A 17723-nucleotide genomic window follows, 5' to 3' on the forward strand; every position below is an offset into this window, starting at 1 on the left:
CTCTGACTGGCCTCTGTCTACTTTCTCCTCCTCCTCTGGAAATAAAAGGGTGGTCCAGGGTTCTGTTACCCCTCCTAGCTTAACTGCATGGAGTTCAGACCCCTAAACTTGCTACTGCCTCTCCTGTGCCTTCCCCTACCCTGTTCCCTTTACCCGGAACACCATTTCCTCTTCCCATCGCTCACCTTTGTATATTCATATCCTCTGTATCCCGGTTCAAATAACTCTTTGTGAATCTTCCATATCTAATTTTCTTCAAGCCAGAAATAAATGCCCCTTTCATCTAAATTCTTATCTTTATCCTCTCTCAAAGATAGAGTTTTCTGTTTTATATATTGAAACATGTGTCACCGTTGGCTCCATGCTCCTTGAGGATGGAAATATTTATTAATATCTTCCTTGCCTAGCCCTCTCTCCTTACAATTCTGAAAGTCCTTACAAAGCTAGCATTTTTAAAATAAATTCATATGGCACTTCCCATGTTATTAAGGTGCATTCATATCCATCACATTTGCTTCTCAAAGCAAATCTGGAAGACGGGAGCAATTATTACCCAGTTTTGTATATGAGAACACCAAGAAACCAAGAGGATAAAAGATTTAACTGGAGACAGAGACTCTAAGCTAGTTTTGTAGAAAAGCTGGGAGTATGAACCCAGATCTTTAGAGTTACAGGACTGCAACTGTCCAAGAAAAACTTGCCGGCCATGTGTTACACCATGAAAACGTGCAGGACAGTTGATAACATTTCAAATAGCTTACATATTTTCACTCTGAAGTTTCACACTCTCTGTTTGCCAATTACTGAGACTGTGTGCTAATTTGCTCCTCGTATAGTTAAAAAATATTTAGAAGTAGATCCAGATCAAGTGGCTCGGTTCTGGCTTGGGTGGCTTTGGGCATTTTTGCTGCTGCTGCTGCTGGTGACAGCGTTTCTCCCTCTCCCTCTCCCCCGTGTCTGTCTTTCGGTGCAAACACCCTCCGCAAGGGATTTCTTTCCCCAGAGCGTCTTACGCAGCAAAACACAGGTCTCTCGCTATCAAAAACTCCGAGAGCTTTCCCTTCCGATGACTGGGAGCCCTGAGCGGACCGAGACGGCGGGGACAGGCCTCTGGGGTCCGAGCGTGCAGGGAGCAGGGAGCGCGCCGCCCTCTCCGGGCCCCGCCCGGCCCCGCCCGGGGAGGAGCCCGTCGCGCCGCGGCTCTTAAACCCGGCCGGGCCGCGGGCCCCGGTTTCCGGAGGAGCCGGAGCCTGGGGACTGCCAGGGCGCCGGCAGGAGGGCCACCCCGGGGACCCTCGCCATGGCTGCGCCGTCGCGGCTTCTCATCCGCGGGGGCTGCGTGGTCAACGACGACTTCTCGCAGGTGGCCGACGTGCTGGTGGAGGGCGGCGTGGTGCGGGCGCTGGGGCGCGACCTGCTGCCGCCCGGGGACGCGCCCGCCGGGCTGCGGGTGCTGGACGCCGCCGGCAAGCTGGTCCTGCCCGGCGGCATCGACACGCACACGCACATGCAGTTCCCCTTCATGGGCTCGCGCTCCGTCGACGACTTCCACCAGGGCACCCAGGTACCCGCCGCCGCGCCCCGCCCCGCGCCCCTCCAGCCGCCGGGACGGTTTATTCCCCACCTCGGTTCTCTAGGTCCCTTATCTCCGCCCCCGCCCGCCAGTTTTCGCTGATGTTCTGTGTAAATCCACAAATATTTATTTTCCATAGAATTTTTTTTTTTTTTTTTTTTTGACAGAGGCACAGCTCCGTCGCCCAGGCTGGAGTGCAGTGCTATGATCAAAACTTATCCTAGCCTCGAACTTTTGGGCTCAAGAGATCAAGAGATCCTCCTACCTCAGCCTCCTGAGAAGCTAGGACTACAGGCACTTAATGCCCAGCCAATTTAATTTTTAATTTTTTTTGGAAATGGGGTCTCCACATGTTGTCCAGGCTAATCTCCAACTCTTGGCCTCAAGCAATCTTCCCGCCAGCCTTGGCAACTGGCCTATAGAATCCTTTCTTAAAGGTGGCACTCCCGGCCATTTCTCTCCATCCTCCCTGAACCAAAACCAAACGAAAAATCCATTCACCTGTTAGTTACTACCTGGACTCACAGTCAGCAGTGTAGAGGTTAATGTGTCTGGGTGGGTGGGAAGCCCACTGCATTCCCGCGCCTGTCCTTAGTAGAAAAAAATACAGCCCTGACCAGGGTTTCACAGGGAAGATATTCCAGAACACTCACACTCACACCAGGGCAATGTAGCCCCATCTCTGCTGTGACCCACTTGTCCCGGGGACATCAAATATGACCCTGATTCTTGCTGCTTGAGTACCTGTAGCTTTACTGATGTTGCAGGATGACAGCGGGATCTCCCATCCCCAGGTGAGGTGGGCTTGGATTTCTCTGGATACAAAGGTCTAGAAGTTCAAGTCAGTGAAAAGAACCTTAAATATTTCCCCAAAGCTCCTGAAAACAAGATCAGGGGAATAACAGGACGGCTTTAGAGGAACATAAAGTTAAAATTCTGCTCTCAGCACTTGGGCTAACACCAAACCCACATCCTCCTTGAGTCTTGCATTTGGGCTGTCTTGAGGGAAATGGCTCCTTCCAAAGTGAAGATGTACTGATAGCCTTAAGGCCCAGGATCTTCACTCAGGGACATGTGTGAGATTTTCCAGAGGAACACGCCTTGATATGTGAAACAATTCAGGCTATTTAGTCCAGGTGTATAGCCTAAAACTAAAGCAGTTTTGGTGATGGTCACTTCCTTTACTTACTGATTTCTAACCATGTCGCTCTCCTTATACTTCCCACCCTCCAAGTTCCCCAATCCTCTCTGATCGAAAAAAGACAGGCAGGCAGATCTGATCCAGAGAGAAGGAGCAGGGGCAGGTTGCTCACATCAACATGTGGAAAGCTGCTTCCTGGTTACTAATTATCCACCTTTATTATAGGGTCAATAAAGTCTTTTGTGGGACAGATCATTATCTGCTTTGGAAACTGGCAAACTTTGTTTTGAATATTTATTTTTCCCTTTTGCTAAAAAAGTGAAATGTGCTGAATTATAATGAACTTTTACATTTTGAATAATTTTTTCACCTATCAAAACAATACAGGATTATGGAAAATTGAAAAAATAATAGGAAAGTAGAAAGAGGAAAAACATTACCAATATTCTCCCTCTCAATGACAGCCAGTGTTTTGGTGTATTGTTTTTATGCTTTTTAATCTGCTTTACTTCACATAATTGAGATGGTCTTATGCACGTGTGTATGTGTGCATGTGTGCATACCTGTATATAAAATTTTGTATCCAAACAGTTGACCCCAAAAGATAAAAAAATAATAAAAAATTTGTAACCTGCTGTTTTTAGTTATAGTGCAAGAACTTTCTGTTATGACAGACTCCTCGTGAAGAAAGTGCTTTGCTGGTGGCGAGGCATTCCATTGAAAACCCCCATTTGCAAGGTGGGAGGCTACTCTTTCTGACCATAATTTGCCAAGCCCGCTGGCATCATTCTCTTTCTCACAGCTGGGCAGTAGCTTTCACTTATCTGTCTCCAACCAGGATTCCCATAAAGCAGCAAAGAAGAGGGTGTTGAAATGCTGTGGGGAGGAGCATTCCCTCTAAGAGGGTCTGTGCATGCCCCAAGGTCCTGGGAGGTGGTTTCTAGTCTTCTATCTGTTCCTTCGCCATTCTGTGATTTTCTATCATAGAGAGATTTACAATTTCTGAAAAGGCAGATCCTTGTATCATATTATAGGATATTATCAACACCTGAAAGGACTTATCCACCAGCTGATTGTCTAAGCATTTCTATACTTAAAAGTTTTCAGAACATTAAATAAAAACATGTTCTTCAGGAGCTTAGGATCGTAAGCAGAAAATGATATGGTCAGAGCTATTAAGGTCAAAGGATTAGCAAATACCAAATTCCTGTTGAATATTAAACAGTACTCACACAGAGGCTGAGTTGCAAAAGCCTACTTCAAAATGGGTTGGTTGGATCCCAGGAGCTAACCACTCCCACCCTCAGAAACAGATAAGGCTTCATAAAGGGAACCAGATGGGTAAACAGATACACATGAACATTAACACATTAGCCTGAGTTCTGGAAGAAGGGCCTTAAGGAGTTATTTTGTCTACTTTCCTAGTCTTCGCAGTAATTCTCAGGCAACATTGGTGGGTCTTTGTTTTGGGGAGCCAGGGACAAGCCTTTTATACAAGCTGGTTGTATATGTTAAACTTAAAAAACATCTTCGTATTAATACTATTAAGTAACATTGATTTTATCAAGCACTTGTTACATACCAGGTACTGTGCTAAGTTGTACATTATCTTCCAGCAATCCCAGGTGCCATTATCTACTTTTTACAACTGAGGAAATTGAAACCTAAGTTACCTGCATACGGTCGCACGCCTCGTTCTGTTAGTGACTGACCAAGTGACTCTTCAAATTCAGTACTGCCTGACCGCTTCACTAAAGCTCTTACCCACCAGGCTCTATTCCTTTGAAAAAACATCTAATGTTCAGATTTGTGAGGGTGGCAAGATTGGATGAGAGAGCCATATAAGTTGCACGTTAATGTGTGGTGACTTTCCTAAAAAATAGAGCAGACATCATCTTTAGAAAATATACTACCTCTCCACCTACCCAAAGCTAGAGGCAGTTAAAGTTATCAAAATAAATACACACTGGAGCTATTAGGTTGGTAAGGCATTCTTGCATTTATAGCCACATCATCTCTAAGGGGACAGAAATAGGTACCTTAAGTATAGAAAGCCATAAAGTAGAAAAGGTATATGGCGCTTTCAGGAGATGGGCCCCGAGAGGTTAGAACGATAGATGTTTGCTTTCTGCATCCACCAGGCTGACCATTTATAATATCTGACAAATAGAAGGTATACTGTTTGTAGTATTCTATTTATTGATCACTAGATCAGATGAGACCCAATTCAACAAATGAAATACAAGTCAACTAAAGGTCATATATTTTGTAAATCTAATTCATGTCAGAGATTGGTTATAAGCCTATAATTGATTTTCTTAATTACAGGTAAAAACTCTCTGATGTAACTAATGGAAATAATGCTCTGCTTTAAAGAAATCATATATCATTTTGTTGGCCTATACTAGATGTACAGTGGTCTTCCAGTAATTCAGTATCCATGAGGAAAGACAATGGGATTTTTTTATTCAACGGATATTGTGAATTCAACACACTTAAAGGAATTATGACTTTGCTTTTGCTACATGCTGTGATAAGAGAATGAATTATGAGAGTTCTGCAAGTTTTCAAACACATATATTTATATTCAGATAGGTATGCAAGGTGGAATGGGTGGACTCTCTTTAAGAACCTGGTAGTGTTAGTAGCTGGCAGAAGAATCATCTTTTTAAAAATTGGGAAACCATGCAATATGCTTTTCTTTTCTCTTTTCTTTGTCTTTTTTGTAAAGGACAAAAAGTTCTCGAAATTATTGAGAAAATAAATTATACTTTGCTTTGAAACTTTTTGGTAAAATGCCATCAAGGCAGTTACTTACAAGGCAGCATAAGACGTGTGATTAAGCACACATTTGTGGTTGTATTTATAGAGCTCCCTCAACTTGTGGAAGAGCTCTGCTTCAGAAACCTTGACTGCAAAGCAAATCCCTTTTTCTGTTGCTTGCCAGGGCTCCAGGCTGGGTGGAGCTGTGTGGGCTGACTGCGCGGCTGACTGCGTGACCTCTTCTGGCAACTCACTTCCTCTCTTGGGAGTGTCAACATTTTCTTTCTTTCTTTTTTATTTTTTTTTTGAGACAGAATCTTGCTCTGTTGCCTGGTGGAGTGCTGTGGTGTCAGCGTAGCTCACAACAACCTCCTTTGCTCAAGTGATCCTCCTGCCTCAGCCTCCCAAGTAGCTGGGACTACAGGCCTGCACCACTACAGCCAGCTAATTTTCTTTATATTTTTAGTTGCCTGGCCAAATTTCTTTCTAATTTTTAGTAGAGATGGGGTCCCACTCTTGCTCAGGCTGGTCTTGAACTCCTGAGCTCAAGGGATCCTCCTGCCTGGGTCTCCCAGAATGATAGGATTACAGGCATGAGCCACCGCGACCATAGGGGAGTGTCAACATTTTCTTATCTTTGAAATGAGACATTGGTTAGATTGAATAACTGAAAAAATATTTTTAAAACTTATAAAAACAATATGTACTTATCATTCAGCCCTTAAGAAAGTGCTGGAGCATTATAGTTGTTCCCTATACATTAAACTAATAAACTACTTTTTAAGAAAGAAAAATACAGAAGATTGTAATGAAAAATAATATTGAAATCATCTATAATTTTAACCAAAATCATCTATAATTTTGGTTACTTATCCTTCCAGATTTTTCTTTTTTGGGGGGGAGCATGTAAACATTTTTTTCTTCCACCAAATTGGGCATACTGTTTGGAGTCGGCGTTGTTCATTAACCATTTCCCCAGGCCGTTAAATATCATTGGAAAGTGAGATTTTGTGGCCCCCTTATTCTCTAGAGGCTGAGTCTCAGATCTCTCTCTCTAGCCTCTGTCTCTCTTAAGCACCAAACCTGCATTTCTGCCTATCTTCAGATATCACAACCTGGATGTCCCAGAAGCACTTCAGTGTGTTCCAAACCAAATGTATCCTCCTACCTGAGCACCGGCCATTTTTCCTGTTTCCCAAACTGTGAATGGCTCCATTCTCATCTTCTAGGTGATAAACATTTTGGTGGCTCCTAGGTTTTTGCTAGTAAACAGCAATGCTGTGACAGACATCCTTGTATGTAAATCATGGTTCATATTCTTGACGACTGCCCCAGAAATCGTCGCTTAGAGTGAAATTCCTGGGCCAACGAGTATTAGACACATCTTATAGGAGTTTGTTACTTATATTCTAAGGGCTCTTCAATTTATGCTTTCATTATAATTCCCATTTCACTATATCCTGGCCAATGGTAGATAATGACTTTAAAAAATCTGTCAATTGAATAGGAAAAACATAGAACTTCTTAATGTTTTTAAAAGATCATTTGTTTAAGAGCTGGTGAGGCTGAGCATTGAAAGTTCATGTTGTATTAGTAGTTCGCACATTCCAGCACTAAGGATTTGTAATTCTATGGTTTTCTTGACTGCCACTTAATAATTGCACAGTTAACCTTTGAACTAATCAGAGGAAGAAAAAAAAAAACACCTCGACAATTAATTTGATGTTAAGGCTTTGGCCCTATTGAGGGTGTTGTGTGCTAGGAATCCTTTCAATGAACTTAACAGATTTTAGGACTTGCCTTCTTTCAGTTTTCATATGCAAGTAATCCATGCTTTTCACTTCCACAGCTTGTTTTCTCCCTCATTTGTCTGGGCTGAGTGTTTTCAGTGTTTGACAGAAGTAGTCTAGAGGTCATGGTTTGCATGATGCAGCTGTCAGGGAGGAAAATCTTTTCCTCTAATGTTTTTGGTTGTGATTGGGGGCCCACAAATTAAACTGACAAAAGAGAGATTCACAAAAGAAAAGACAGATTTTTAAAATTTCACATACTTATGTGAAAATTCACAGAAAAATGTGATTCAAGGAGGGGTTTATATACCATCTTTTTTGCTGTTGTTGTTGTTAAATGATTCTATTGCTTGTGTTCATAGACAAAATTATGCAACCAGGGGAGAGGCTGTGGATGACTCATACTGCCAATTGGGAGAAAGAACTCGCTTGGTCTTATAATATCGAGCCAATCGGGGGAACAGAACAGGGGGTAGGCACTTACAAGAAAACAAATGTCTTAATAGGACAAGGTTAGGGGGAGAAAGTGCACTTACAGGAAAACAAATGACTTTTAGGAAAGATAAATGGGTCTTTAAGAGAACGGATGGGACATATGATGGTCCTTGTGACAATGTCTATTTAGGTGTGGGGCAGGCTTCTAGTCTGTGGTGATGAGTCAATCTTTCCTGACTGAAATTCCTGGAGAGGGTATTTATGACAACTGAGCTCTTTTGGGAGGCTCTGCTTTATGGCAGATTTAGGATTTCAGAAAAAAGAAAGAAAAGAAGGAGAGAGAGAAAGTGAGAGAGGGAAAGAGAAAGAAAGAACCCTTTTCTCAAATGTCTTCAGCTCAAAATAATATTTATGCTACAGTGGCATCTTCTGGACCATTAACTGCCATCTAATATTGATCAATCATGAACTAAGGATTTTTCACTTTGGTTGTTAGGTTCCATCAATTTAGTCAAAAAATATTTCTTAGAAACCCACTAAGTTCCAGGCATTGTGCAGGGGTTATAGAGATGAAAACCACAGTGTTTATTCTTAATGGCAAACAGCCTAGAGATATATCAGCTTTAATAATAAATTATATTAATATACAACAGACTTTTGGCCTTGTAGATTTCACTTTGATGAACTATTTCTGAGTTAGCATTTTGCCTTTTGCTAAGGTGCTAGCCGCAATGGCTTGCATCACCAGGCTGTATTTCTGAGCGGGTTACGAGGCTGATAAGTGAGCTTTGGCATCTGCCCAGCATCTACATCTGAACACCTTTGTGCTCTCTTCTCACATGTCAAGCAACAAGTTGAGGGAGAACACTTCAATTTTTCTGTTATGTTTCATAGCATCTAACATGGAAATTGCATGTTATAGTGATTGTCATGAATGAGTTCCTGAGCCTTAAGGATCTGTTGTTCACACATAAGAGCAAACACCTTAAAAATTAACATAAAGTAAAACAAAATGTAATCCTTTTTTAAAAATCAAGAAAATTCTTTGAGGTGTAGTACAGAAATAGACTATAATTTTATTTGTTAAAAGTCCTAGTTAACACTGGGCTTTGGACGAAACTGAGTATTCAGCCTTCAGATGTGCTCAGTGTTTACAATTCCATATCATTTTGATAGAAGGATGCAGGAAACCTTCTATTGCTGGCCAAGGCTAGCAATATTTTGGGGACATGGCATTTCACACTAACATGCAACTTACACGGCTTTTCCAGTTTGCTATTGGAAAAGTGAAACATCATAATTATTCTATCTCATTACTTTTGGGGAAAATTCACTGGTCCCTTCCTTTCTTTCTCCTTCAAACATCTAGAGTGTACTTATGCGCCAGGCACTGTAATGGCCACAGGGCATACATAAATGAAACAACATCAGTTAAATCAGAATCTCTGGCAGATGTTGTAAAAGTTTTCTAGATGATTCTAGCATGCACCAGAATTAAGGATTGTTGGACTAGGTACAGAAGGGGTTAGGGGAGGGAAGAACATGAGTGATGTCTCTCTCTGAGGTGGGAAGGGACAGAGGTTTCCTAAGACAGGAAGGGGCAGTACCACTGGAGGGGCCGAGTGAGCTGGGAGTGGGGACTCAGCACAAAGCTGGGAGAAAGCTAAAATTCAGAGCATGCAAGGGCCTGTGGGTTGTGTAACAATTGTCTTTTCTTCATGTTAAGAGCAAAGGGAAGTCAATGAAAGATTGGAAGTGGCAAGTAGCCTGGGCAGGTGTACACAGTGTACCTCCACCTTGGTGTTGTATTTACAGTGTCCCTCCTCGGGTTCCTGGGGGGTGGACTCCAGCAGCACACAATGGTAGCTACTCACTAACACCCTCTTTATGGCCCTCTTCCTTTCTGCTTTTGTTTTCCTTTCCCTCCCATGTCTGACATTTGGAGAAAGGTGGCACCAGGCAGGGGAGGTGAAGACGCAGGAAGGGGGAGAGAGACTCCTGGACCAGGTAGGAGGTTGTTGACGGATTGGATTTGGGGATTCAGGGAAGAAAAGAGGTAGGTGTCAAGGTGACTCTTAAGTTTCTGTTTTGCACAGTAGGATGGAGGATGGTACAACTGGTATTTTGACATTGGGGAGGCACAAAGCTGAAGGTGCTTCTGGAATTGGGACATAAACCGGGCCCATGAAGTTAGCTTTCATAGGTCTTCATGACTCTGAGAGAGCTGGAAATTCAGCCAAGAGCTTTTCTCCCTAAGGCTCAAACATACTATTGGGTTTCTTTTTCTTTTACTTTGACGGAGCAGGTCCTGTGATAGATGTTAGCGAAGAAGCAAAGTCACTCCTTCCAGCTTAGAAATGAAAAACTGGTGGCACCATAAGAAGGAATAAAATGCTTTTGGATGCAGTAGTCTCTCCTTATCCAGGGTTTCCTTTTCCACAGCTTCTGTTACCGTGGTCTGAAAATATTAAATGGGAAATTCCAGAAACAAACAAGTCATGAGTTTCAAATTGTGCGCCATTCTGAGTAGTGTGATACAATCTCATGACATCCTTGCCCCGTCCAGCCTGGGCTGTCAATCGCCCCTTGTCCAGCATTCCCATCCTTTAGACTTCATACAAATGGAGTCATATGATATGTGATGATCCCATTGTATGAATATAACACACTTTGTTTATCCATCCATCAGGCGATGGTCATTTGTGTTGTTTCTACTTTTTGGCTACTATGGATAATGCTGCTCTGCATATTTGTGTACTAGTTTTTGTGTGGACATGTTTTCATTTCTCCTAGGAATGGAATTGTTGGGTCATATGGTAACTCTGCTTTTAACTTTCAGAGGAAGTTCAAACTGTTTTCCAAAGTAGCTGCACCGTTTTACATTCCTACCATCAGTGTACCTAGTTTCTCCACATCCTGCGCGAGGTAGACTTTTAATGGGGAAAGAACAGAAAGAATAGTTCGTTAAGCTTGATTTTCTAGTTCAGTAGACACTAGAAACGTATTTTTCTTCTAACCCTTTAATTAACAGCACATTCTATTTGAAAAATGCTCTTCATCCTCAAGGGATGTCTGTGTCATATTGGGAAGACACTTTAAGAAGAATGAAGGAAAGAAGATTAATCTGCATTCAAATAAAAATACAGAGCACAAGGAATTTTTCTAGTGTTGTCATCTCACCAATAGACATGCCTTAAGAAAGGCAAATATGTATTGTTTTGCCAGGGATAAGGCAGTGCTATTTAAAGGTAGAAACAATGTACAGGATCCTGTACAAAAAGTGAAATTTTCAAGAGTAAAAAGATTTGGAGTGAGGCCAAGTGACTTAAGGAAACACAAAAATCTATTGAATTAAGCGAGAAGAAGGAGGTAGAATAGAGCTGGTATGCCAGGGAAGACGTAGGAGCACCCGGTGTATCTAGGAGGCTGTGTGGGAGGGGAGGGCACTGGGGACTTGGGAGAGAGGCTGGTGGCCCTGCCCCCTCCAATGTTGTGACAGTCACCTTTTTGATGATGAGATGAGATGATGCAGGAAAGGTGGAAAAATTCTAAATCCCCAAATAGTGGTGTTGAAGCTTATAAGGCACTTATGGGTCAAACTCTGTGTATCGCCTCTGTTTAGTGTCTCCTAACAAGCCTATGGTTTAGGTGCAATGATTGTCCTCACCTTGCAGGTGAGGAATCGAAGCCATAGAGAGATTAAGAAATGACTCAGATTACCACGGCTAATAAATGTTGAATCTGAGCTTTGTGCCCAGGAACCGATGAGCCTCCTGGGTCCCTGCCCGAAACCCTCTGTGCCTCCTCATCCCTCCTCCTCATCCCTCCTCATCTAGGTTTGTTTTCTTCACCCACATTGTTTGAATATAACAGTTAATAGCATCTCAGTGGCTGGGCTCTGTGGCTCACACCTTTAGTTGCAGCAGTTTGATCAGCCGAGGCAGGAGGATCACTTGAGGCCAGGAGTTTAGCCCAGCAACATAGCGACACCCTGTCTCTACAAAAAATAAGAAAAATTAGCCAGTCATAGTGGTGCGGGCCAGTCATACCAGCTACTTGGGAGGCTAAAGTGGGAGGATCGATTGAGCCCAGGAATTTGAAGTTATAGTGAGCTATGTTCAGGCCACTGCACTCCAGCCTGGGCAACAGAGTGAGACCCTGTCTCTTCTAAAAAAAAAAAACCAAAAAACAAAAACAGAGCATATTAACTACCTTGTGATTTTAAATTTTATTGCAGAGGCAGTGAGAAGCATTAGTTTTCATCTTTGGAGTTTCTTTGTGCTTTGGAAATATCCCTCTGATTGCAATGAGGGGTTTGTGCTGGAAGGGGTGGGAGAGGAAGACCAGCCAAGACTGTTACAATGGCCAAGGTGAGAGATGGCCTCAGCAGGGAATAGGGAGAGGGCAGATGTGACTCAGAGAGGAAAGAAGGAGTCATCAGTTGGTCGCAGGGGATGAAGGCAGGGCAGGAACTGGGCAAGTCTCCCAGGATTCTGTGTGGATTCCAGGGGAGTTGCAGGTACAATTCAGCAGGATGGACCCTAATAAATTGGAATTTTATGATAATGAATATAGTTTCTTGAGAAGAAAAATGTTGGAATCTTTTTCGCTTGTCTATGTTGGATTTTCTTTACAGGCTTCACTCTGTTTTCTTTGGCTCAAAGCCATTTTCTTCTTATCAGATACAGCATTCTTCTTGCAGAAGCAATTCCAGCAGTTTTAATACTCCAAACTTTACTTTATAGAAAGCCTATTCATGTCTCTCTGGGTCATTTAAACAGGCAATATCTTTGTACAATTCCCTGGGCCCCTCACGTTTGCCCAAGTGCTTGCAAATGTACCTCATTCAAGGTGATAATGACTCCACTAGAATGCTGATGGCTAACTTGTGGAAACTTTCTTGTGATTCCAGGCTGCTTTGGCAGGAGGCACCACCATGATCCTTGATTTCGCCATTCCTCAGAAAGGCCAGTCCCTCATCGAGGCCTTTGAGACCTGGCGAGGCTGGGCGGATCCCCAAGTCTGCTGTGACTACAGCCTTCATGTGGCAGTGACCTGGTGGAGTGACCAGGTAACGCACCTGGGTTCCAATTTGTTCCATTTGTCCAGTTGTACTGTACAAGAGCAAGAAACTGGTAGCGTTGGTTGCTTCCTGGAGGATGGGAGGACAGAATGGGAGGGGAGACTTTGGTACCTTTTGAATTTTGAATCCTGTGACTTATTATTAACTAAAATTTTTCGAACTAAAATTTTTCTTAAATCACATAAAGAAGACAGGATAAATCTTTTACGCTCTTTCACAACAGCTTCTCCTAATATTTAATCTATGAATTGTAAATGCTTTAAATGTAATTTTAAAAGTATTTATCTCTCTTTTTCTCAACTTCAATATCCTCAGAATCTTTTAAACAGTATTTTCCCACAGATTAGAATTTCAGTTAGAGATGTATAATTTCTGGAGAAAAATCAAGGAAATCCTAAATTTAGAATTCTCTAGAACTAGATGCCTCCATTCCCACTCCTGACCCTTTTTGAGAGAGGAAGGGTCGGTCCGGGGCTTTTTCCTGAGCGTTCTCCCAGCTGTATCCTGACAGGGTAATCTTCCTACACGATTGCTCTACACACCAAGTTAATATACAACAAGTAATCAGTCTTTCACAGATAATGCAGTAAACATAATACCAAGGTTTATAGTCCACAGCTTAAGTTAATTTTTCTCCAAAAATGAAAGGGATGATTAATGAGGTCACCTTCCGAAAAGGCTCGTCTACTCAGGGAGTAAAAGGTATTTCATGTAAGCAATGTAGGTCATATTTAATAATTTCCTTTGGTAGCCCATGATGTATATATGCAAACAACATTTAAAGCATTTCTTTTCTGACTCTCAAAATAATACACTCTCTGTAGAACATTTGAAACTAGAGGAAAAAAATGAAGTGCACTATACCATGTTCTGCTCCTTGCTATTGTCACTTATCTTGGAGCTCATCTCATCACTTGTCCCCGTCAACATTTTGGAGCTTTTTCCATTCTTTTTTCTATATTAATTAATTAGTTAATTAATTTATTCATCCACTCAACACATAGTTATTGAGTGGCCACTATGCACCAGGCACTGCTCTAGGATGTGACAGTGGACAAACCTTACACAGCTCTATCTCTCATGCAGCTGAACTCCCTGTGGGGTAGACAAGGGGTCAGTAAATAAACACATAATATTCCAGGTGATAAAACACCATCAAGAACAGTCAGGAAAATTAGTAAGAAAATAAATAGTGATGGAAGTGAGTAACTTCAAATGTAATATTCATTTTTAAACTTTGTTGATTCAATAGAAAAAATTAGATAGCTTTATTTTGCACTTTTTTTTTCTGAGACAAGGTCTCCTTCTGTTGCCCAGGCTAGAATATAGTGGCATGATCATAGCTCCCTGCAGCCTCAAACTTTGACCTCCTGAGTGTAAGCAATCCTCCCATCTTGGCTTCCCAAAGTGCTGGGATTACAGGAGTGTGCCACCGCCCTCAGCCTTCACACTTTTTAATTAGTAGGAAGGTTAACACACTTTTGCATATGTTTATTAGTCATTTATATTTGCTCCATGAATTGTTGGCAACATTTTTCACCTGTTAAGGTTTTTCTTACCAAGTTGAAGAGCTTTTATCAACTATTAATAAAAACAATAATCCTATGCTTGTTATCTTTTTTGTTATTTGTGTGTGTGTTTTAAGATATAGAAGTTCAAATAGTTTTATTTGATCAAATCTACTGATTTTCTCTTTGACATTTTTTATCGTTATTGAGACTTGAATTGGACCTACAAGGGCAATTACTGATTTGGCTGGCTTTGACCTTGACTTGCCCCTTACTCTTGGCAACCCCTAAGGCCCGCCCAATCTTCCGACATGTCTGGGGTGGTGTGAGCAGCCAGCTCTCACCTCCTGAGAGCTGCCAAAGGGGCACGTGCCTGCCATGGCTCTACAGCAAACGCTGAGCTTGTACAATACTCACTCTGGCACGCCGGGGTCAGCTCACACATTGTACTTCCTCCCTCTAAGAACCCGTCCTGTCGCTTTCAGATTTGAGCCTGAAATCTTGCCTCACAGTGACTGTGCTTCCTTCTAGATCCATGGTTGCTTCCGTTAATGCACATGACTTCGTCCTCATGTTCTAGAATAATTTCCTCAAATTGGGAGGTAGATGCAGAGAATTTTATATCCAAGTATAGCAATGAAGCATTTGGGGGAAGTGATGAACTTTTTCAACATTAAGAAATATCATAACAGCCGGTCATGGATGCATGGTGCACACCTGTAGTCCCAGCTACTCGGGAGGCCGAGGCAGGAGAATTGCTTGAGCCTGTGACTTTGAGACCAGCCTGGGTAACATAGCAGGAGTCTGTCTCAAAAAGTATCAGAGCAGCAGCAATTTATCAGATGAATGGGGTATAACCTGAGAGAAAGATCAAGAACTTAATTGCATTTTTCTGTAACTAAACTGATGTTCTTACAGTACTTAGTTCTCTTCTGATGCAACATTTTGGAGAATATTGAAATCATCGTTTAACTTAGAGTGACTCGTTGTTCTCTTTTAGGTTAAAGAAGAAATGAAAATCCTTGCCCAAGATAAAGGTGTTAACTCTTTCAAGATGTTTATGGCCTATAAAGATGTGTACATGGTGAGAGACACAGAGCTGTACGCAGCCTTCTCTCAGTGCAAGGAAATTGGAGCAATTGCTCAGGTCCATGCAGAAAATGGAGACTTAATTGCAGAGGTAAGCATTTGCATTCCAAACCCTCTACACAAATGAGGCCATTTCTACAGAAAACAGCCATAACTTAAGGTAAGATGATTGACCCTACTATGTAGGAAAACTCATTTAAAGCATTGGAAGGACAGAAATCCAGAAACAGATTTTCTGTGGCTTAGAAAGGTTTGACTCAGTTTACTTGCATCCTGCTCCAAGTTTTATTCAGGTGGTATATGCACTTGACTGAGGATTTTCCCTTTTCAAACCAGCTATTAGATCTCAAACACATGCGATTACAAAAACACAAATACTTTTGTGTCTTCCAGCACTGTTTTGTTGTTTAGTAGCTGCCAGTTCAGAATGCCAAAGTGTGGCCAACATCAGTGTCATCCGACAACTTACACTGTGTGTTAGGTAGCTGTTCAAAGCCCTGCTCTTTTCAGAAACTGTGTATTAACATGTGCTCTGGAGGAATCTAGATGATATTTACTTCTCATGTTAGTTCCATTATTAATGCCTGAAGGGTATACCATCTGCAAGATTTAAGGAGCTGTCTCTCACCCTTTATATTAGCTGATCTTTTTTTCTCTCCTTAGGCTCAGTTCCCACTAAAGTGAGTGAGATTGAGGCTTCGTGGCCAGGAGGCAGTGGGGAGTAATGAGAAGAGAGCCTGAGTTGTAAAACAAAACAAAACAGACATACAGGCCAGGGTTTAAATTCGACTCTTCGACTTCCTAGCTTCTTGATACTTGGCAAGTCATCTTACCACTCAGAATCTTTACTGGCTGCCTTTTTTATTAAAGGAAGAAATAAAATTTTGGAGAGAGAAAATTACTGCTCAATACCATTTAGTGGGTCGAGCTGGGGCACCAGTGAATGCTATGGATTCAGTAAACACAGCAGAACTAATTATCTAGTATATTACAAAGAGTCACTGCAGCAAGGATCTATAGTATTTTATTCTGTTTGTCTGAATCAATATTAAGTCTTAAATATGGACATTGCTTTTCAAAGAATGTGATTAGAACTAACCTCGTATCTTTTTCACCTTTTCAATTGAAAGAATTTGATGGTGAAATATGCACATGGAAATTAACATATATGATCAAAATATTAAAAATTTTTTACTGAACACACACACTGTACACACACAAACACGTTCACACACACACACACCTATACTTAGCAAATCTAAAAGCCTGGCAGAGTATTTAATTTATGATAAAATAATGGTGTTTGTCATTAGTAAACCTTCTTTGCACCTGTACACATTCCTGCTGTCTTTTTAGGGAGCAAAGAAGATGTTGGCATTGGGGATAACGGGCCCTGAGGGCCACGAGCTGTGCCGCCCGGAAGCAGTGGAGGCAGAGGCCACGCTGAGAGCCATCACCATAGCCAGTGCTGCCAACTGTCCCCTCTACATAGTGCACGTGATGAGCAAGTCTGCAGCTAAGGTGATAGCGGATGCGCGGAGAGACGGTAATTCCTGAATCTAACCTCACTTACAACTCAGTGTTAGCCAAAGAGGAAGGTAAAATATCTGTAACCTTTGCTTTTGCTTATGAGAAAATTGCACGTGAACTTTCTAGAACTTTCTTCTTCCCTTTTTGTTAGTGTCCTGTTTTTTTTTTGGTTTTTTTCCTTATGCATGTCTATTGCTTTTTTTGTTTTGTTTTCTCCTCATCGCCATGCCTGCCTCCCTTTCTTCAGGTTACTTCTTCTCCGTCCTTGGGACCTCAAGCCATTTCCTTCAGCCACATGCCCCCACCCTCCATGCCCTTAGCAGCCACTTTCAATCCGATGACTAAATGCAAAGTTCTCCATTTAATTTTAAAGAAGCTTCCCTATCTCTTAGGTATCTCCATGAGATGCTCAGCACATTTCTTTTGAACTGAATTGATTTCTCTGACAGGCACTTGGACATTGGAGCAATTGAAACAATTATCCAAATAGTATTATTATGATGATTCTTTTAAGATTTTAAAGTGAAAGTTATTTTTACCCCAAATTGCCTAATTGCCTCAGTTCTCTAGTCCAATCTAGTGTGTAGTCATCTTAAAAGGCAGAGAAAAGTCTCCTATTTTTGATAAGAATTGGGCAGAGAAATAACTTCACTCAGTTGGCATTACTGGTAAAAAGAAAAAAAAAAGGATGAAAAACAAATAAGGTGCATGTTACTCAATGACTTTAGGCTCATACTATATTCTGTCATTTCATTATTAGGAATCCAGATAATCAGAGACAGTCTTATCATTCATCGTACTTGCTGTTTTT

The 17723-nt window shown here is 41.7% G+C and overlaps 1 protein-coding gene across 1 annotated transcript in view; it reads left to right on the plus strand.

The window, feature by feature from the left end:
- The first annotated feature begins 1212 nt into the window (after positions 1 to 1212).
- DPYS (dihydropyrimidinase) overlaps positions 1213 to 17723 on the plus strand; it is a 72325-nt gene continuing 55814 nt past the window's right edge. Inside the window, exons 1-4 of the mRNA XM_012784262.3 lie at positions 1213 to 1564; positions 12615 to 12773; positions 15294 to 15473; positions 16739 to 16928. Coding sequence (XP_012639716.1) covers positions 1301 to 1564; positions 12615 to 12773; positions 15294 to 15473; positions 16739 to 16928 — 793 coding nt within the window. The 5' untranslated portion in view covers positions 1213 to 1300. The remainder of the gene's footprint in view (positions 1565 to 12614; positions 12774 to 15293; positions 15474 to 16738; positions 16929 to 17723) is intronic.

Source organism: Microcebus murinus, chromosome 7 (genome assembly GCF_040939455.1).
Source record: "Microcebus murinus isolate Inina chromosome 7, M.murinus_Inina_mat1.0, whole genome shotgun sequence".
In the NCBI taxonomy this organism is placed as follows: domain Eukaryota; kingdom Metazoa; phylum Chordata; class Mammalia; order Primates; family Cheirogaleidae; genus Microcebus; species Microcebus murinus.